Source organism: Mytilus edulis, chromosome 6 (assembly GCF_963676685.1).
Source record: "Mytilus edulis chromosome 6, xbMytEdul2.2, whole genome shotgun sequence".
Lineage (NCBI taxonomy): Eukaryota > Metazoa > Mollusca > Bivalvia > Mytilida > Mytilidae > Mytilus > Mytilus edulis.
This window is the reverse complement of record NC_092349.1, coordinates 36346345-36368538: the sequence shown is the minus strand read 5'-3', so window position 1 is coordinate 36368538 and position 22194 is coordinate 36346345. Positions and strand designations below refer to the sequence as shown.

The 22194-nt window shown below is 32.0% G+C and overlaps 3 protein-coding genes across 6 annotated transcripts in view; 2 read left to right on the top strand and 1 right to left on the bottom strand.

Annotated features, from left to right (window-relative positions):
- Positions 1-6240, top strand: part of LOC139529050 (mitogen-activated protein kinase 1-like) — a gene marked incomplete in the record, with an annotated part of 58932 nt that extends 52692 nt beyond the window's left edge. Inside the window, 1 exon segment of the mRNA XM_071325291.1 lies at positions 472-6240.
- A 5901-nt stretch (positions 6241-12141) lies between these two features.
- Positions 12142-20993, bottom strand: LOC139529049 (PAXIP1-associated glutamate-rich protein 1-like). Of its 4 annotated transcripts, none has more exons than XM_071325287.1 (4): positions 20940-20993; positions 16403-16704; positions 15882-15964; positions 12142-13189 (listed from the first exon to the last, which is right to left on the bottom strand). In XM_071325287.1, exons 1-4 carry the CDS (start codon positions 20976-20978, stop codon positions 12807-12809), a joined length of 807 nt encoding a protein of 268 aa, XP_071181388.1. In that variant the 5' UTR covers positions 20979-20993; the 3' UTR covers positions 12142-12806. The 4 variants fall into 4 exon arrangements, with proteins under 4 accessions (XP_071181388.1, XP_071181391.1, XP_071181390.1 ...); XM_071325290.1 differs by lacking the exon at positions 20940-20993 and adding an exon at positions 20717-20806; XM_071325289.1 differs by lacking the exon at positions 20940-20993 and adding an exon at positions 20687-20719.
- The window catches only part of LOC139529048 (kinesin-like protein KIF22), a 32236-nt gene continuing 30834 nt past the window's right edge, over positions 20793-22194 (top strand). Inside the window, exon 1 of the mRNA XM_071325286.1 lies at positions 20793-20891. Within this exon, the coding sequence (XP_071181387.1) occupies positions 20797-20891 (95 nt within the window). The 5' untranslated portion in view covers positions 20793-20796. The remainder of the gene's footprint in view (positions 20892-22194) is intronic.

The following is a 22194-nucleotide window of genomic DNA, read 5'->3' as shown; positions in this document are numbered from 1 at the left end:
ATAAAAAGGCTCCAAAATGAAAAATGTGAAACAATTCAAACAAGGCCACTATCAGCCTCATTTATGTACACAAAAAAAACTAAAAACAAATATGATGTACAGCAACCAACGACAACCACTGAATGATAGGCTCCAGATTTGGGACAGACACATACAGACTGAGCATAGTTATTACCATGGATTCAAATGGCCGACAATCAATTAGAAACAGAAAATCATTTGAGGGGCATTATTTTTCTGGTCTCTGTGTCCGTCATCATGCAAGCACTGTCATCTCAACTTTAAACTTACAATACATGTTTAATGTGAGATGAATTATTTTGAATTGTTGACAAAAAACTATGTTATCCTTATTTCAAGGTTAACTGAACATGGACAAAGGAAAGTACAAGCTAGACAAGGTGACCTGTTGACACATATTCAAGTTAATATTTGTCTCATTATCATTCATTGAATTTTTTTATGTTTTAGGTAAAGAAGATATTTACTTAGAGGAGATATAACATCATATCATAATCAGCTGGAATATTCCAAAATCATCATCAAAAAGTCATAGGACAATCTTTGTCACCAAGAAGCTTTATGTCAAAGCTGTTTCATCAAGAAGCTTGAATTCAAGCTAGTGTATTCATATGACCTATATCTTACAAGTATTTATTTCCATGTTGACCATGAAAATTTTATAAATGTGATAGTATTTTTCACTTTTTGATATCATTTGTCATGACATTTTTTGCTTAATTTCTTCTTTTTCTGTAAACATTCATTTTTGAGTATTTTTCACTTACTATTTTGTTTTATATACACTTTTGGTATTCTAACATTATATGAAACAAGATCAGAGCATACATAGATTATGAGTTTTAAGGGCAGGAATTAGGAGAATTTTTTAGATTTTTTTCACTTAAGTTTTCAGCAGCTGCTAGATATAAATTTGCGGCTTTTATTTCTTCTTTTTTTTCTAATTGTTTTCTGAAATCAGATTGTATAAAAATGTTGTAAGTTTTCCTTTGAAGTCTCCCTATATTGAAAAAAAAGTGAAAATCTCAATTAAGACCAACTTCCAGCTAGGTATCTAAAAGACAAGTTTAATCGATTTCCAATCCAAATCTCTTCGTTGAAAATTTGTCCATGTCCACCATTATTTGACTTAAAAAACTGTGTGTCCTGGTCAAAAATGAAAAATCACAGACACAATGATTTTGTTTTATGATAAATAAAAAATGTGCAAGATCGTTGACACGTTGTATAAATGTTCAGCCAAGTTAGTCATAAGTATTGTATGATGAATTGATTTATTTTGCTGACAATGTATCAAATGAAGAGACTTAAGGTGGTACCTAACACTACAGGGAAATAACTCTGTAAAGTCAGCTAAACGTTTTAATTACGTTGTGTTGTTAAGGGAATATTAAGCTTCTCAATGATCAAAATAAGTGTTTGTCAAACTGCTATATAACCAGTGTAATTTTTCTGATAAAACGGTTGGTTCAAATTTTTTGAAATTTTTATATTTTTGTAAAAGGGTCAAAGTAAATACTTTGTCAAAATTTTAAGAAAATTAAACGAGCCAAATTGATTTTAGTTAAAGTGTTGGGTACCACCTTAAGAGATGGACAGAATTAATAAGGAACATTGTGGAGCTTTTAGCTTCTTTTAATTTTTGGGTTATTTTGAAAGTTTGAAGATGTAGGTCATACCCAAAATATATTCAAACATTAATCTTCGGTAGGAAGATCTTCAAGTTTGGAGGTTTGAAAACTGTTACCTATGATAAAAAAAAAAATCATGTGAATAAGGTCAATTTCAGAATGTTTTAAGGATACGGAAACTCTTTTAGTGATATGCTTATGATTTGTATTACATTATATTATGCTTGAATTAATTTTATTTATTAGTTAGCAGAGAAAAAAAACAAAATGATAAGTTCTTCCAAAATCTGTTCAATAGATTTTATCTTTCATTCCAACTGTTTAGAAAATTGAATCATCGCTTATTGTAGATATGTAATTTATAGTAAATTTTCTGTCAATATCTCTTTGTATAGCATATAGTAATATACATGTACACTGTAAATCTTTTGAAGTTATGTTTATATTACCAGTATCCTGGATAGTCGCAACTCATATTATTTATGATATTGTAGCATATTCATATCATAAAACATTGCTCATGTTGTAAAAAAGGATTATGACGATGTTCGATACTTAATAATCATTCTGCCCTATAAAAAATTGTTCAATAGGTTTTTCTTTTTTTCTGACACTAAACTTGTGGCATTTGTATTGAGTACCTGGACAATTTTCTGTTTCAGAATCTTAATGTCTACAGCTAGTTCTGATGGTCAAACCTCTTACTGTTTTGGATGTCTTTAGCCAATCAGAATGTTTTGGTTGTGTTTTGGAAAATATTACCCAGAATGCATTAGATTTTTAAAAATATTTGTTTTGTAAATGGACAGATCCAAATTTGATATTTACGACTAATTTTATTTAATGATCTGGAATTTATGATGCATAGTTTTAACAGCTTTTTCATTCAATTGAAATAAAAAATATTAATGCTGTAATTAGTTGATAATGCTGTGTCCATTTTTAAAATTGAATGTTCTGTACAAAAGTGCATACTGAGTACAACACAGTTTCATATAAGACCATGTAAAAAATCACAGCACAATCTTACACATTTTTTTTTATATCATTGACCAAGGTGTATCTATATTTCAGTTTTATTTAAATTTCCATTCCATTTATTAGTTGTCAACTCTAAATTATTAATCATTTTCATTTCATTATTGCAATATTTATTCAACTTGAAGACAGCTAGGTTTTGTATAGACGTATTGTCAATCATTTCATTGTTTTTGTAAGAAAGACAGTTCTTACTTTAAGTATGATCTTTGCTACATCTATTGCTTTAAAAAATGAAGCCGTTTATTAATTTCAACCTTTGGGCAGATAAGAATTTGAAATGTTTTTAAAAAGTAATTGATGATTTTGAAATAAGGTAGCATTTGTGTCTTCAGAGAATATTAGCGAGCTAGATTTACTAGGAAAAAATAGTGATTATTTTTCCTTTTGATCAGCTTTTGGTACAAATAGATTTATTAAATTTATTCCTTGCATTTTCATGTTTAAGAATCTCATAACAGATGGCATTTATCAAATCTTAATCATTATTATTATTTTTTTTTGAAATCTGATATTAGAAATTAACTTCCAAAGTTCTCATAACAGGAGGCATTTTGTCAATTTGTTATCATTATTATTTTTTTTTTAAATTTTGATATTAAAAATAATTTCCAAATTCTCATCATTGTAGTAAATAATGTAAATTTGATGAAGCCAGTAGATTGTCATTGTAGCAATACTTAAAGATTCTGATAGCTGACTGCAATACTGCAATTTTACAATTTCAAAAATGGAAAAAAATGAATTTGATTAATTTAAATTTGATAGGACTGTATATCTGAGAATTATTACTTTTAGTGCCCTTAAAGTTTATTTTTATAAGAGCCTTTCATTTTACCTCAGTTTTGTAAGCATTTTCTTCCTTTAATTGACCTATATTATGACCTTGAATTTGTACATGTAACATGCTGGTAGAATAGATAATGATGTCGTGAAGAAGATCAACGTTTTTTTTCTTCGTCATTAATATTTTTTATGTTACTATAGATAGAATTGTATAAATATTAAATGAATGTATGTATTTCATTTACAATATTATTGTTGACAGTTGCTGTCTTTTGTGGTTAGATCAGTTCAGTTCATGACCAGTGTTTAGAAGTGCATCTGTAGATCTTGAAGAAGTTTCTCAGACTTTGAGTACTGTTTAGATAAATTAGCATTTTGGTTAAAATTGACTTTCTTGCACTATTAAAGATGTCTTAAAAATCTTTGACACATCCAAAGATGAATAAAAATTTGGCTTTCTTATGTAATATCATCAAATTGCGGACTAACGGGCAAAAACATTTAACAAAACAAATATTGTAACAATTTTTCGGCGTTCTTTGGTGACGAGATGAGAACAATAAGATATGTGTTCACACTTACACTATGTTTTGGTTACTGTTGTTTATCCTGGCAGATATCATGTACCAATAATTAAATAAAACATTTGTCTGGTGATGTGTGACGATATATTTTATCAATGGATGTTGTTCTGAACAAACCAAATCATGGACTGTTCTGATCTAACTTTGGGTTTAGATATATTGTAAATGGTGTTGAACTCAGCGACCATTTGGAAGTGTGAACTTTGAACTTTGATCTCGCAGACCACATAATTCCTTCTTTTCAAAACTATTGCTATTAAATGTTGAAAAAGTAAAATCTTGATAAACACGCTATTTTAAGCTTTTTCGACAACAAATCACTTGTACTAAAATGAATTTACAGAGTCATTCTGGTTGTGTTTAACCTTTGAACTTTAGACGAATTTGGATTTGACGCAGCTTTTCATTAATCTTTCAATCATTCCAGTCATGTGAAGTAAATATATTCTCTTATTGACAATGTGTAATATATTGTATACTATCTATCGTTGTTAAGATTTAGTTTGCATGTAACATGTAGTAAGTAAATCATGAATATATAAAATTCAGATATAGTGTAGAGCATACTAATTACTTATATATCAAATAGTAATTTTTATGAGGGATAAAAACTGATACTAGAATAATTGTACTTAAATATAATTTGATACAGATGATGTTAAAAACACTCAAAAAGATTTTTAATGTGATTTGTCATACACCATGAACCTAATCAAGAAAAACTAAAACTATATAAAATATATTCAACAAAAAAAATCTTTAATAGATGGTCATATTTTTGTGCCAATTGATTAAATGCTGACAGATTGCTAAAATTTACAGAAGATGTTTAAATTCACTTTGTGATTAAGAGATTTGTTTAGAAACACAGAAGACAAGAATTGGAGGCCACAAATAAAATCGGCTTTTCATGTTGTAATTAATCATCTATTTAAATTTAAGAGTCATATTTCGAGTCTTACTATATATACCAGCTGCACATAATATCATAACTCGCTGGGTTTGTGAAAAAAGAGACCACAACATCATATTTTTTTCAAGTAATAAATGTCTGGTTATAAAAAATGTTTAAACTAATTTGTAAGTATTTATGTGGCCTCTTCACAAGTAAAATAGCATTGAATGCTTTATTATGTATACATACTTATAAGGAATCTCACATTAATTTGTGCTTGTTTTAAAGTACCACATTTAAGAAATTATAAATGAAAAAATATTGAAATGGAGCTTGAACATTTAATAGATAGTCTCCCCTTAATTGTAACTTAACCTGTTCTAGCTTCTGTTTTAGTTATCTTTAAAATTATAGTCTTTGCAATGCAACACAAATTGAGGATGACAAGAATTGTCATTGTACATTAAGTTAAAAAAACACTAATACTAATGATATAGAAGTAAACATATTGAGATATACATGTAGATATTTACAAAATGAAAGTACAGACTCAAAGAAAAATTATTAGATACAAAGAAAGCAATGTGATTTGATGGAAATCTACAATTGACACAATAAGTTCAAGGTCTAACCATAGCTACCAAATTACTATAGTTTATAACTTTCAAGATTATGGATACATGCTCAAACGAATTTTGCCTTTTTGTCTTTGTAATTCTTCAGATGTATATTTCCATTTGAATATATATTAAATCATTCTTAAAAAATTTAAAAGAAAATCTCAAGTATATATTGACCATATTAACAATTCAATTGTGAAATGATTCATTAATTATAGATTTTTCTATATTAAATAGAACTATAAAATCACTAAAAATATTTGGCACATGTAATCACTTACAAGATCTATCAATTACGGTAGTTTTCTATTTCACTGCGGCACAATTTGTATGTAAACATGGTACTTCCTGTATGAGCTAATTGATATTCAAAATAGATTTGTAACGTTCAAAATAATATAGTATGGGAAAGATAGTTATAAAGTACTAAAATTTGTTAAGTTGTTAAAAAAAATATTGATATGTTGTATACAGGTATATTCTAAAGTGCTTTTTATATTTGTTGAAACTTTATATTAATTCTTGTGCTATATGGTGTAAAAATTAAGAAAATAACTACTGTTATTGTTTTTGTCGTAGAATTTTTACCCAATACCATTAATATTGTTATAATGTGTATTTTTGTACTTTTTTGCTGTACTTATCATTAAAATTTAAACTAGGTAGCAGTGTGTGTTGTTCTTTTTTTTGTGCTGATTGTACTTGACCTCTAGGTGTCCATCCTCAGAACAGGGGGCTTAGTAATACATGCAACGGTCAGGTCATGTTAGTAGGTATAAGATCTGGTATGAGTGTCACTGAGACAACTCTGCATCCAAGTCATAATTCGTAAAAAGTAAACCATCATAGGTCATAATACAGTCTTTAACACAGAGCATCACACTGAACAGCAAATTATAAAGGCACCGAACATTACTAGTGGAAGACCATTCAAACAGGAAAATTAATGGTCTAATCTATATAAAAAAATTAGAAACACTTATAAACCACATCAACAAAGACAAGCACTGAACAACATGTTCCTGGTTTAGAACAGGTTCAAAAGAATGCAGCGGGTTTAAACGCTTTAACAGGCACTAACCTTCACCCTAAACTGAATGTAACATCACAAAATAGAAAGACACACTATAAAATATCAATTGAAATGTTAGGTTTTTACTGCTCCAGTCTTTTTTGGATTCCAATGAAATTGATATATAACTCTGCAATATCTTGAACAAATTTGTAAATCAGGATGGATCAACTGTTTATACAGAAGTTATGCCACTTGGATATGTTAATTTTATGATTGAACTGTTTACACAGAGATATGTCTTGCTTTCTGTATTTTTGATAGTAAAATGCAAATGTCCAAATATAAATGACTTACTTTATATACAATCTTTATACTTGTAAAAAAAACTGACTTAACTTTTATGACCGCAAGTCCTGGATGTTTAACTTTATGTCACAATGTTTCCATTATATGCATGTTCATTGTCCTTGATCTAATTTTTATGGTTCAACTGCTAGAATTTTTGTTGTCATGAGTATATTTATTGTACTTATATTTTTACTCTATTTGGTATCCAGAATTCTTGAAAGGTCTACTTGTCCCGCAGACAGGGTTCATCTGACCTCTTCCTTATTTCATGGATCAGTGATCAAATGGCGCTCCAGTCATACCTCAGCGTTTCCCTATATAATCAACAAAATTCTTCAAACAAATATATAGGAACCCATACTCTAAATCTACCTCTGAATAGGTTCGCTATATTCCATGAATAAAATGATTGTAATTTATAAAGTGAACATGCATGTCTAACAGGGTTCTTCCTACCTTGACCTTACTTTCATGGTTCATTAATGAATGTTAATTTTCATAGATGTCTGTCTCGGATACTTTAAGCAGCCGTTAAACTATATTTGATAAATAGTACGAGTGAAAGGTGTGCATGCCAGTATGGTAGGGTACATCTGACCTTGACTCCATTTACATTAACCACTTACTATGTTAAGATTGCGATACTTGTAGAAAAACCTTCATATTACACTATCAATAAAAGTTTAATCATGATAAGTAAATCCGGCCAGACAATTCAGTGTGTGCAATCTTGTTTCATCATTTCACTTAAACATGTTTAAATCGGTGTCAGGACCTGTGTCGCACCCCAATGGTACTAGGAACTGCTTTCAGCATTATCAATATTGTATTTGGAATAACGAGACTGAGCAAGTATTGCAATAATACAAAGTTGCATACCTATACTGAGTGACACTTATATTTTTATAGTTTTTCTTGTATTTTCAATTTTTGTCAAGCCTGTGACTTTTGTCACAGAAATCTCGACATAGGGATAGTGGTCTGGTGGCGGGGTCAACTATCTTCTTAAAAGCTTTATATTTTAGAAGGTGGAAAACCTGAATGCTTCATACCTTGTATAGATGCCTTATGTTACGAAGTTTCCATCTGTCACATGTGTCTTGTCCTTGACCTCATTTTCATGGTTCAGTGAATACTAAAAGTGTTTTTGTAATTTTAATGTCTCTCTTAATATGAGTATTAGGATAACTATATTTGGTGTGAGCATACCTTGCAAGGTCCTCATGCCCGTCAGACAGTTTCTTTTTACCTCAACTTCATTTCATGGATCAATGAAGGTTAATTTTTGGTGGTAAGTTCCATATCTCAAATACTATAAGCAATAGGTCTAGTATATTTGATGTATGGAATGATTGTAAGGTGAACATGTCCAACTGTCAGGTGTCATTTGACCGTGAACTCACTTCTTCATGATTCAATGGTTATATTTAAGTTTTTGTGTTTTGGTCTGTTTTTCTTATACTGTATGCAATAGGTCCACTACATTTGGTATATGGAATGATTGTAAGGTGTATATTACAACTGGCTGGTGTAATCTGACCTTGACCTCATTTTCATGGTGAAGTGGTCAATGTTAAGCTTTTGAGTTTTGGATTTTTTTCTAATACTATAAGCAATAGGACAACTATATTTGGTTCATGGAAATAATTTATGATGTAAATGTCAGACTCACAGGTTTTATTTGACCTTGACCTCTTTTTCAAGGTTCATTGCTCAGTGTTGTTTTTGTCTGTTTTTTAGAACTATAAGCAATAGGTCAACTACATTTGTTGTAAGGAAGGGTTGTAAGCTGTTCATGTCTGCATGGCATGGTTCATCTGACATTGACCTCATTTTCATGGTTCATTGATCAATGTTTAATTTTCTGTTTTCTTATACTGTATGCAATAGGTCCACTACATTTGGTATATGGAATGATTGTAAGGTGTATATTACAACTGGCTGGTGTAATCTGACCTTGACCTCATTTTCATGGTGAAGTGGTCAATGTTAAGCTTTTGAGTTTTGGATTTTTTTCTAATATTATAAGCATTAGGACAACTGTATTTGGTTCATGGAAATATTTTATGATGTTAATGTCAGACTGGCAGGTTTTATTTGATCTTGACCTCTTTTTCAAGGTTCATTGATCAGTGTTGTTTTTGTCTGTTTTTCTAGAACTATAAGCAATAGGTCAACTACATTTGTTGTAAGGGTTGTAAGCTGTTCATGTCTGCATGGCATGGTTCATCTGATATTGACCTCATTTTCATTGTTCATTGATCAAAGTTTAGTTTTCTGGGTTAATATAAAAAGAAGATGTGGTATGATTGCCAATAGGACAACTCTCCACAAGAGACCAAATGACACAGAAATTAACAACTATATTTCACTGTACAGCCTTCAACAATGAGCACACCCCATACTGCATAGTTAGCTATAAAAGACTCTGAAATGACAATATGAAACAATTCAAACGAGAAAACTAAAGGCCTTATTTATGAACAAATAAATTGCTTTGCTGAGGACAGCCTGATACGACCACAGAAGATGAACCCTGAACAGCTGGGGCAAATTTGGACACAATATTCAAGCTTGATACTGTCTGAATTTGGATTGTGATCAAAATTTTGACATAGTATAGGTTTCTGACACAACATAAATGTCAAGTTCTTACAAATGTATTGCGCAATATTTTGATTTTCTTTTTTTTAACCCTTTAAAAAAAATTGGAACCCCATTTCAATCCTAGCTGTCCCTTTGTAGTATGGAAACTTGTAGTACAATTTCAGAGAGATCCATACTCTTAAACACAAGTTATTGTCTGGAAACTCGAAAAATGCTTGTTTTTGGCCCCTTTTTGGCCCTTAATTCCAAAACTGATGGCACCATAACCCCCAAAATGAATCCAAACCATCTACTTGTGGTATTAACCATTGTGGTATAATTTCAGAGCAATTGAAATACTTCTACACAAGTAATTATCCTAAAAGTAGAAAAATGCTTGTTGTGGGCCCCTAATTCCTAAACAGTTAAAACCATCACCCCAAAAATCAATCACAACCTTCCCTTAGTGGTATCGAACCCTCTTGAAAAATTTCATAGAAACCATTCACTTAAACTAAAGTTACTGTACGGAACCAATTGTGTCTTTGGACGAAAACGACAACGATGCAAACACAATCATACCATCATACAATCCCAAAAATCTTATGGCCATATAAAAATGAATGCAAAACAAATATGTATCACATCAAGAAACGACAACCTCTGAATTACAGGCTCCTGACTTGGGACAGGCACATACATACAGAATGAGGCATGAGAATAACTAATTCATGTTAGTGGGATCCAAACCCTCCCCCTAACCCTGGGACAGTTGTGTTACCGTAAAACATAAGAATGAAAGTCTGTTTCTTAGAAACTCTAAGCAATAGGACAACTATACATGGAGTATTGAATGATGGTAATGTGTACATGTATTTCTTGTTTGGTTAATACGACATTGACCTCATTTTCTTAGATCATGTTAAAGTCACATGAAATGAGTGACTGGTTAAAAATAATGTTTATCCAATTCTTGAACCAATGCATGTATATATCACAAGAGTGCACACACTGGAATGTCTTACCTTCTTTACTAATCATTGAAAATATGTTGATAGTCCTAAGTATAAAGCTTTATTACAACTGTCACATAAACTTAACATTAACCAAGATAGCTAAACAAAGACCAATGAACCATTAAAATGAGGTCGAGGTCAGATGAACCATGCCAGGCAGACATGTACAGCTAACAAAGCTTCCATACAACAAATATAGTTGACCTATTACTTATAGTTTAAGAAAAATATACCAAAACACAAAAATTAACACTGTGCAATGAACCATGCAATTGTGGTCATGGTCAAATAAAACCTGCGGGACTGACATACAGATCATAATATATTTCCAGACACCAAATATAGTTGACTTTTGGCATATAATATTAGATAAAAAGACCAAAACTTAAAAACTTAACTTTGACCACTGAACCATGAAAACGAGGACATCTGCTCGCTAGACATGTACACCTTACAATCATTCCATACAACAAATATAGTAGACCTATTGCATAAAGTATGAGAAAAACAGACCAAAACACAAAAACTTAACTATAACCACTGAACCATGAAAATGAGGTCAAGGTCAGATAACACCTGCCAGTTGGACATGTACACCTTCCAGTCCTTCCATACACCAAATATACTAGCCCTATTGCTTATAGTATCTGAGATATGGACTTGACCACCATAACTTAACCTTGTTCACTGATCCATGAAATGAGGTTAAGGTCAAGTGAAAACTGTCTGACAAGCATGAGGACCTTGCAAGGTACGCACATACCAAATATAGTTATCCTATTACTTATAATAAGAGAGAATTCAACATTACAAAAATTCTGAAAGTGGTCACTGAACCATGAAAATGAGGTCAAGGACATTGGACATGTGACTGACGGAAACTTCGTAACATTGAGGCATCTATATATAAAGTATGAAGCATCCAGGTCTTTCACCTTCTAAAATATAAACCTTTTAAGAAGTTAGCTAACGCTGTCGCCGGATCACTATCCCTATGTCGAGCTTTCTGCAACAAAAGTTGCAGGCTCGACAATAAACTAAGTCTTCTGTGCATGATTTTATATTTTCTTAAGCACATATTTCGTATAATTTTTTCATTAATTGTTGTGTTTTGAAGCCGTAGTTTACAAATCGTCACCTTATAGTAAACAATCAACTAACAAGCATGGATATTAAGCACGTGTATTATATGTACAATCACATAATATTTCATTTCAGTGACAGATCCATGGGTATTGCGATCACCAGATATGTCGCACTAAGGTCACTTGCATACAAAAAATATGTTGGCGAATTGCTTCCTGGAAGCATGCAATTTAAAAACAGAAAACTTCTTCTAAACATGCTAAATGTGAACAAATTAATGAATTTATAATGAAAACTATCTATTTTGTTATAAAAAAAACCCATATGCATCATTTTTTTTTAATTTTGAGGTTTCATATCCCTTTAACTTTATATGATAGTTGTAGGGAAGCTTTATATTTAGGACAATCAACATAATCATTATATGAACGGACAGAATTAAAGTTTTAACAGGGAATTCCTAGTTCTGTTCACAACTCCGGGTTTTAGGTGAAAATAAAAACAACAAATAACAGCAAAAAAGTGTTAATTTTGGTATCCAATATCTATATATTAACTTTCATTATCAGATATGAACTTACAACATATTTCATGGACATGAATCTCATTTTAGTCCAGTTTTCATAAAACCCATAACTCAAGTATGCAAAGACTTTCAAATTCCTCTCAAAACTACCATGCTTTTGTTGAGTAATTTCCCAGATTAAATCAATTAGATACCTAAACCTTAGATGATGGACAAACAGCATGACAAATGTAAAACGAATTGTTAATGACCCAAAAAAAACCTACAAATCTGAAGAAAAAAAACATCTATCACAAAAATGTTATCGTCACTGACTGTACAAGCTATTCATCATGTTAAAAATGTTTAAAAACTGCCATGATACTTTAAAAATATTTGTGGCAATTTCTAAAACATGATAAAATTTCTGGAATCCTGTAACTAGTTTTTATTGTAAAACATAGTCTCCATCAAGTTATCAGATTTTTCCTTTTTCATTACATCATTCCTCCACATGTCAACAACTAAAAAAGACGAATATATTGCGTTTCATTGTTTTCAATATAAGTGTCAACTTTCACTAGTAGCATGCATTTGACACAAATCTCATAATAATAAGTAAAAAACATGCATGGATTACATTCAAAAATCATTTTTCCTATTAGAAAATTCCTTTCATGAGACTTTATCTTCTGTTTTTTGTTCAAATTTTGACAAATTTTCAGCAGAAATGTTCCCTGGCGTTTGTGCATCTTTTGTCTCCGGTGGCACATTTGGATTTGTATCAGAAACTGAAGAAGCCATCAGATTTCTTATAGGAGCAGCCTCAGACACTGTAGGTGGTCTTAAGGGAGTTCCTCTGTGTTGATTTTGTCCAATATTTGAGGCTGCAGGAGGGGTACCAAGTCTAGGTCTTGGTGTCCCTTGAGGTGTTCTTGGAGATTTAGCTAACTTTCTTGCTTCTTTTTGTAATGCTGCTTGTTTTCTTTCTATCATAATATTTTTAAGAACTTTGTCCATCGTTGCAACTTTTTTCTGTGACTTAGGGGTCTTTCCTCCTAAAAATAGAAAATTTCAGTCTTATATATAAATATTTTAGTGTGATGTCTATTAATAGCTGAATAAGTATACACTATATATTGTTTAGAGGCCAGCTGTTGATGGCTTACTCCAGAGGTATGATATTCTTGCTGTGTTGAAGACACATTGGTCAGGTGGCCTTAGTCTGTGTTCTGCTCTTAGATTTGACACAAACATCAATACGTAAAAGAATATATTGGACAGTACAACAGACCATATTAACTTTTCTGTTGATAACAGAACTTTCCAGACTGTCTACTATTTTCATTAATTACAATTTGGGTACTGAGATGTGAGATTTAAAGATGGACAAAAATTTATCAAGAATTCTTGTTAAAAGTCTGGTTTCAGTAATATCATACATTTTTATCATACAAAAATTTGGGTGATGAACAAAGTGATGGTGATTATTAATTTGATATTCATCTACGAGGGGGGATAGGAGGGGTCCTGATCCCAAAATCCAGAGGTCCCGAAATTAAATAAAGTAAATCCCGGCATCCTGAAATCCAAAAAAATAATTCCCGGATCCCGAAAGGGTCAATCCCGAAATCACGAGCTTAAAAACAGCCAATCCTGGATAAAGGTCCTATCCCCCCTCATCTTCTGTCATGACTAAATTCAGAAGTTATTGGTTGCATTTAATTTTATTAATGCAAGATTAATTATTGCGATTTAAGTTTCATGTGGACCCTTTGGCTAAAATGGCTGTGTTTTCACCTCAAAATTTACTCTGAGTAGATAAACAGGGGCAGGCCTATCCAATGGGTGACTTAGACACCATTTTTAAACAACAAAAACGGTAAGAAAATCTATACATGAAATAGTGGTTTTGTGTGACACTTCCCCAATGGCCATTCTACATCTATCCGGGGGATACTCAATATATATTATACCGGGTATGTTCTGACAAACCGGTTTGCATTTTCAGCTAAATTGTCTGAAATGGGGTTATAAAATTTTTTTTGCCTCGCATTGGAAGTGGTCAGATTTGACTAATATCTAGAAAGGGGTATTATAAATACAATGTTACACTATTGTTTCAGATAAGGGTGAATGAATGTTTGGTAGCATTAAACCATTTAAACCCGCTGCAATTGTCAGGAATCTGATGTTCAGTAGTTGATGTTTGTTAATGTGGTTCATAAGTGTTTCTCGTTTTTTATATAGATTAGACTGTTGGTTTTCCTGTTTGAATGGTTTTACACTAGTAATTTTGGGGACCCTTTATAGCTTGCTGTTTGGTGTGAGCCAAGGCTCGGTGTTGAAGACAGTTCTTTGACTTATAATGGTTTACTTTTATAAAATGTGACTTGGATGGAGAGTTGTCTCATTGGCACTCATAACACATCTTTTTATATCTACTAAATTGAAAACAAATTTCAAACCTATAACTGCGTTGGATAAAAATCACATTTTATACATGTGCATGCAACACGAATTTCTTGGTAAAGGGGTCCAAATACAGCACAAACAACATTTTCCAAATGACCAAAACAGTGAAAAATAATTTTTCAACAAAACGAGTATATATATTACATGTATTAAATATATATCAAAAGTTCAGAAAAAGCTATCGTTAAAGATTTATTTTTCATTGTTCATGCCCATTTCATATAACTTTTTAACTTTTTAAAACTTCTTCCAAAGATTTGATATCCACATGTTAATCAAGACATAATTTGAAAGATCCGAAGGCAGACTACTTTTCAAGAATTTGTATCATGGAGTCTGTTATAATACTTCATAATTTGATGCTAAATTGTTGAAATCCAGGAGCTTCTGACCTTCCCCATGGACCCTTTATCAGGGCTATCGGAATTACGCCTCCAGTTCATAAAATCCTGGCCAAGGACTATTGAAATGAAAAGTAATGCCTTATACATTTTGTACCCTAGAATTTGGAATTTCTTGTTATTGGTCTACTGCTGTTAAGATCCATCCAATCATTTTAATATACCATAGACAATTATTGGAGAGAACTCGGCATGAAAATATCAAACCCTGACAGTTTAACTGTAAAATATATATACTCCAAGTCAGGAACCGTTACAATAGTGCATTTCACAATTATTTAATGTTTTTCAGCCAAAAAAAGGTCCAAAAAATGTTTCCCCTCGCTCCACTCGCTGAAAGATTGTATTCTACGCCCCCTCTTTGAAGTATACTGGAACGCCCCTGATAAACCTCTGTATCAGGAATGATTTTAAAGCAAAGCATGCCCTAGATAAATTAAAATCAAAATGCATTGTATGTTTTAGAAAACTTTACTGGATCTTGCAGAGTAATACAGGAACACAACTGTATTCTTATTACCAGATATTAACATGTAAGCTTCTTTTTATGCCCCACCTACGATAGTAGAGGGGCATTATGTTTTCTGGTCTGTGCGTCCGTTCGTCTGTCCGTTCGTCCGTCTGTCCCGCTTCAGGTTAAAGTTTTTGGTCAAGGTAGTTTTTGATGAAGTTGAAGTCCAATCAACTTCAAACTTAGTACACATGTTCCCTATGATATGATCTTTCTAATTTTAATGCCAAATTAGAGTTTTTATCCAAATGTCACGGTCCACTGAACATAGAAAATGAAAGTGTGAGTGGGGCATTCGTGTACTGAGGACACATTCTTGTTATATTGTGTAAGAACTAGTTTGTCTCTTATCAAATTACAAACCTGGTGTACGTCTTGGAGTGATTGGGTTTGACATGTCACCAAATTCATCATCATCAAAATCAAATTCTGTCGGCTGCTCTGGTCTATAAAATATAATCAAATGTAGTTTACAACATGTCAATCAAATCTGTTGCGTTTAAAAAAATACTATGTTAATATAAAGTTAAAATTTAATAGAATTTGAAGTGTTAGAATTTCTCAAAAGATCATCTTTTCTGAATGAACATGAAAACCTTTAAAATCTTATGTTTAGGTATACAAAAAATTTAAATTTTGCATGGCTTTAATCAATTTTCCACAAAGTTTTGTCATGATGAATATATGGAGCAATTTTTTTGTTTCACATGAATACAAGAAAAATGACTGACTCCAGATATACAAGTGTGTTTTGCATTGTTGAACTGGTAAATGTTTGAAAAATACCCAGACTAATCAGTCTCCAAGTTTAATTTATGTTGTTTATAGAGATATTTGATGGTATTTTGTATTCTTTTGTATTGTTTTTTTCCAACATTCCATACTTTTTCTCTTCTTCCATACTGATTTCTTCTTCCTTTTCTTCTGTTTCCACTATTTTTCTATCCTTCTCAATTTCTGAATTAGGTGGTTTTCTTCCAGGACATTCCCATTTGATATCTAAAATTTTATTTTTTTCAAGTTTTTCAAACAGTTTCAGAATGTCGTCTGCACTTGGTTCCCATAATCCTTTGCCAGACTTTGATGGGTCATATTTTTCATCATCACTTCCTTCTACACACCAATACTCTTCCACCTCTTTCTTTGACTTGTCATTATAAATGGGCACACTCATCATTGTAATGTTCTGAAAATACCAACTAACAGCTATTAATAAATTGTTGACACAGAGATATGTCTCGCCTGTAGAATCATATGTTTATGTGCAGGTACATGTATATATTATAATGCTCTAAAAAAAATCAACTATAATTTGTTAATAATTAATAGGAAATTGGTAAAGAATTACTCAACTGAATTAACAAATTATTTCAAATTTAGAAAGCCATTTAAAAATAGAAGATTTGTCATTGTGCAATGAGATAATTTTTCAAAAACCAAAAGAAAATTTATTAAATCCTGACTATTTTTCACCAACTTTAAATATTAATTTTATTGTTTGTGCATCAAAATGGAAACAATTTGTCAACATTGGATGAATCTTTATAATAATAGTATGTTTTAAATGCAGTGATTTGGTGAATAGTTTTGAAAACAACCTAAAAATGATTCCGATCATTTGGAAATGGCGATTGGTCATTAGGGAACGGGGGTTAAACACTTATGCTGCACTTTTTTTTTAATTCAAATAGGACATTTATGATTACTTACTTATCCTTATCATTCCCAGAACATAAAGTGACAAGTACTTTAATTGGTTAAAAAGAATTAATTTTGTTCAGTAAATGTCATGGACACTTTTTAAGATATGGACTGTGGATGTGTTATATTTATCATGTAAAATTCAGGGTTTTCACTTCGGCAAGTCCATGATCTTTGAAAATCTGTCTGAACTCACCATTTTAAAACTGGTGAGTCCATAGATGCATCAAGATTGTAAAATTTTGTAACAAGCAATATTTGATGAATAAAATTATTATGTAGTTAAAATAAAAGATTGTAAAATTTTGTATTAACTGAACACAGATATCCTCATTTTAAAGTGCTCAAAATTTAATGTCATTTCATTGCTCTCTTAGGCCATGGAGACTAATATACATTGTAGTAAATCATATTGCAATAAAATATCTTCTTCTTACTGTTTGACTCAACATGGTCAAAAATGATGAGTCCCTGGATTCGTCTTCAAAATCATTAGTGAGAACCCTGTTTGAATTGAGAAGTTTTCAAGATAAATTTATGAGTCAAAGAATTACAAGAGATAACAATATGAAAAAGAGATTACAGGATGCATACTGATTGCTACTGATACATATACTATTATGGCCTGTAGAAAAGGTGAATATCCAAAATTGTCAACACCAGACGGTCGCAGCCTGAAGTGAAATAGTCTTTTAAGGTTGACGATTTGGAATATCAATTGCTTCTAAGGGGCCACATTTGTTTTATTATACTGAAACAGAGAAAGGGCCTTTCAAATCATTGACTTTGAAAAAGCACAAGTTTACCTTAATACTATAGTTAAGTAACATTCAATTCAAGTTAATGTTCATAAATACATTTGTGTCTTTGATTTCTTAGTAAACATGTACATGTACATGTACAACAAAGGTAGAATTATTGAAAAACATTGATGGTCCTGAAAAGAGAGTATATAAGAGAAATCATTGGCACTTGACTAGACACTAGACGTGTGTCCAAAACCTTACTTTGGGGTCTCATTGGGGGGTTCTGATCCCCCAGATCCCGCTTACTGTGTTGTCAGATTCCTGTATCCTGCATACACTATGTACCTTTAAATAAGCAATTCTCATTTTTTTGGTTATTTCCAGTGTCCTGCAGCGCTAAACTTTAATTCCCTTTTTTTCATGAAACAATAGTTTGACTTTGCTTTCATGTCGATCCGGCCCACGTCGATCCAGCCCATATTTAAAGTCGATCCTGCCCCAATAAAAAATGTATTTTTTTAAGGAATAAAAATAAAGATATATATTAATTGTAATTCATAAATGTTTATGAATCTTATTATAATGTAAAAGGTGTACGGTAAAAAATTATGTTTTCACCAGGGTTCTCACTAAGGCGAGTCCACGAGTCCTAGACTCACCATTTTCAAAACTGGTGAGTCCACAGATGCATCAAGATTGAAATATTTCATATAAACTGTACACAGTTAAACACAAAAATCATCATTTTATAGCAAAAGTTTAAAAGTGATCTGAATTTGATTTGATTTCATTGCTCTGTTAGGATATGGAGACTAAAATATTACTTTATATTGCAAATAAAATATTTTCTTCTTGCTGTTGGACTCATCATACCTAATAATGATGAGTCCCTGGACTCGCCTTCAAAAATCCTTAGCGAGAACCCTGTTCACTACAAGTTTTCTAGATTATTGCGTTTTGGGTATAATTATATTAAAAAAAATATTACAGAATTTAGGACAATCAACATTAATCATCAGTATTAAACAAGTGAAACTGCGAGCTACTGCTCACTGATGATACCCCCGCCGCAAGTGGATAATATTAATAGTGTAAAAATATGCAAGTGTTCGGTAAACAGGAAGTTGTCGAGTGATGAATCTGAAAACGCATCACACGGTATAGCTGACTTATAAAAATCCTGAAACCAAATTACAGAAATCCTTGTATTGTAGTTCCTGAGAAAAATGTGACGAAATTTTTTAACTTGGTTATCATGTGTAAAATCATACAAGTGTTCGGTAAACAGGAAGTAGTCGAGTGATGAATCTGAAAACGCATCACACGGTATAGCTGACTTATATAAATCCTGAAACCAAATTTCAGAAATCCTTGTATTGTAGTTCCTGAGAAAAATGTGACGAAAATTTTCAACTTGGCTATCATGTGTAAAATCATACAAGTGTTCGGTAAACAGGAAGTTGTCGAGTGATGAATCTGAAAACGCATCACACGGTATAGCTGACTTATATAAATCCTGAAACCAAATTTCAGAAATCCTTGTATTGTAGTTTCAGAAATCCTTGTATTGTAGTTCCTGAGAAAAATGTGACGAAAATTTTCAACTTGGCTATCATGTGTAAAATCAGACAAGTGTTCGGTAAACAGGAAGTTGTCAAGTGATGAATCTGAAAACGCATCACACAGTGTGGCTGACATATATAAATGTTGATACCAAATTACAGAAAGGGTGGATGTGTAGTTCCTGAGAAAAATGTGACGAAAGTTTCATGGGACGGACTGACTGACGGACGGACTGATGGACGGACGGACTGACAGACAGAGGTAAAACAGTATACCCCCCTTTTTTAAAGCAGGGGTATAATTATCAATTTCTTTCAATTGACTGTGATCTTAACAAGTCTTTAATCCTGTGTAATAACAAATAGTTACATACACAATGGTACAAGCCGATCCCCAAGCTGATGCCGTAATACAAACTTTGTTTTTGTTTGAAGTTCTTAAAATTCCTCACACTTACCTGTTGTCATCCATCATTGATACTTTTTACAAATTCCATTTATACTAATTAAAAGTCTGTATAGTTTAAATTCTTTATCATTTATTATGGGGCCGGGTCGACTTGGGGCCGGATCGACGTAGGCCAGATCGACATTGGAAGGATTGACTTGGGGCTGGATCGGTTTGGGACGGGAACGACCGGATACCTTTAACTTTCACGTGTCACGCTTACAAAAAAAACAGCAATCCAGCGTCACGCTAAAAGTTAAACCCCAATGAGACCCACTTATTTCCTCGATTTGGTGGGTTTCCTGTAATGTGAACATTGCAATTTTGTTTGAATTTTACTTACGACAGCTTAAGTGAATAATATTAAAGAGGACTCAGGATTTGAACTTTGCACACAAAGGTTCATGAAAATTATATGGCTGGTATCATTTCTTTAGATTTATATGTCAATTTCACTATTTTTGATACTGTATTGAATTTGAGTAAGTTTTCTGTCAAAAGCTATTCAAACAGAACTTAAGCTCACAGAAAGGAACCTGTGAAGTGTTTGGAAGGCTATAAAATAACCTTTTGTATGTGTAGCGAGTGTAAACATGAACCACTTTACAGCAAAATTAGGTAACTTTATGTTATTAATTATTTTATTCGTGAATGTTTACTTAATTATCAGTTTCAAGATTATTTCGAGATTTAATAATTCTTATTGCATACATGTATCTCACAAAGCATTACATGATTTACCTATAGAAGAAATTCTGTTGAAATCAACTTCCCGCAAATAAACAAATCTTTCGGATTTCTCGGGAGAGACCGAAATGGATATGAAAACGCCCAAGATTTTTTTAGCCGAATTTGATTGGTTAGACCAACCGGAAGCGAGGGAAGTTCAAAATACAGAAACAAGAACCAAAACATTGTAAGAATTATTCTAAATTTATACCTCTAAAACACTTATGAAAATTACCCATGAATCCTGACTTAAGACATTAAATGTTGCCAGCATACAATATGAAATATGTATACTCTCTTTGCTTCATAATCCATCTGATGATCACCAAAAAAACCCAACATTTTGTCCCTGTTAGTGTTACTGCCACTGGCCTTGGTTCAAATAATTATGATGTCTGGCAAGGCTATTTGAAAAAAAATCCCGTAAGTTTTGACATCATAATTCAGAACATTTGACGTCACAACTTAAAAGTGATTGTTGTTTGATGTCAAAAGGTTATTCGGACGTGATATAACAGTATAAGGTCATTTCGATGCAAAAAGACCTAAAGTGTATATGCGTTTATTATTTTGACTACTACTGGCCCCAGACTCAGTGACAGTATTCCTCAAACTGGAATTTGTTTCCATCCATGGAAAGGACTATCCATATGTTCATAATTTAAGAAATAATTGATGCAAGCTATACTTTATTGTACATGTAGGTTAAACATGGGTAGGCATTATATTCGTGATTATTTTTGCCAGAACAATAGTGAGGGCTAAAATAACATGAATATAATGCATACCTATGTTATAACTACAATAAACAATCATGACTATAGCTTGCATCAATTATTTGGATTAGGAATGGATAATTGTGAAATTTCTATGTCCGTTGTGTATACAATGTAGGTGTAGAACGTTTGTGCAGGCTCTTCCATGAACCTCCTGTTTTTGATGGTTAAGAAGTAAACGACTGGCACTGTGATTTTCAGAGGGAGGAGTTTTGAACAGCCAGCAGTCAGGGGACTTACTTAAATTAGTGATTTTCTAAATCACTGATTTAAGTAACATTATTTCCATAAAGGTTGGAAGTTAGAGTTGTCTTTCTTTAATAATAACCTATTTAAGTAGTACAAATTAATTACTGGAAGAAGTGATTTAATTTTATTGTAGCTTTAACTATAGAATACTAATGATCCAGGGACCAATTATGTTTCTAAACTTATCAGAACCAACATCTGTGTTGTCTAGCATGACCAGGTCATTTCAGGTGATGACCTTGTACTGAATCTAGGATAATGACATAAAAATCACATGTTTAAGTATCAGACCTCAATTTCATTCCCAAAAATCACTTCTTTCAGTATCATTCTTTTAATAATTCCTACTAATTTCAACACCCCCAAACAGTGAGATTTTTATTGCGAACAGTAGAATTTTATTACATAATCTGAAAGATGAAACCTTGAACTTCACAGGAAAAATACTCCCACTGCTGGGAAAAA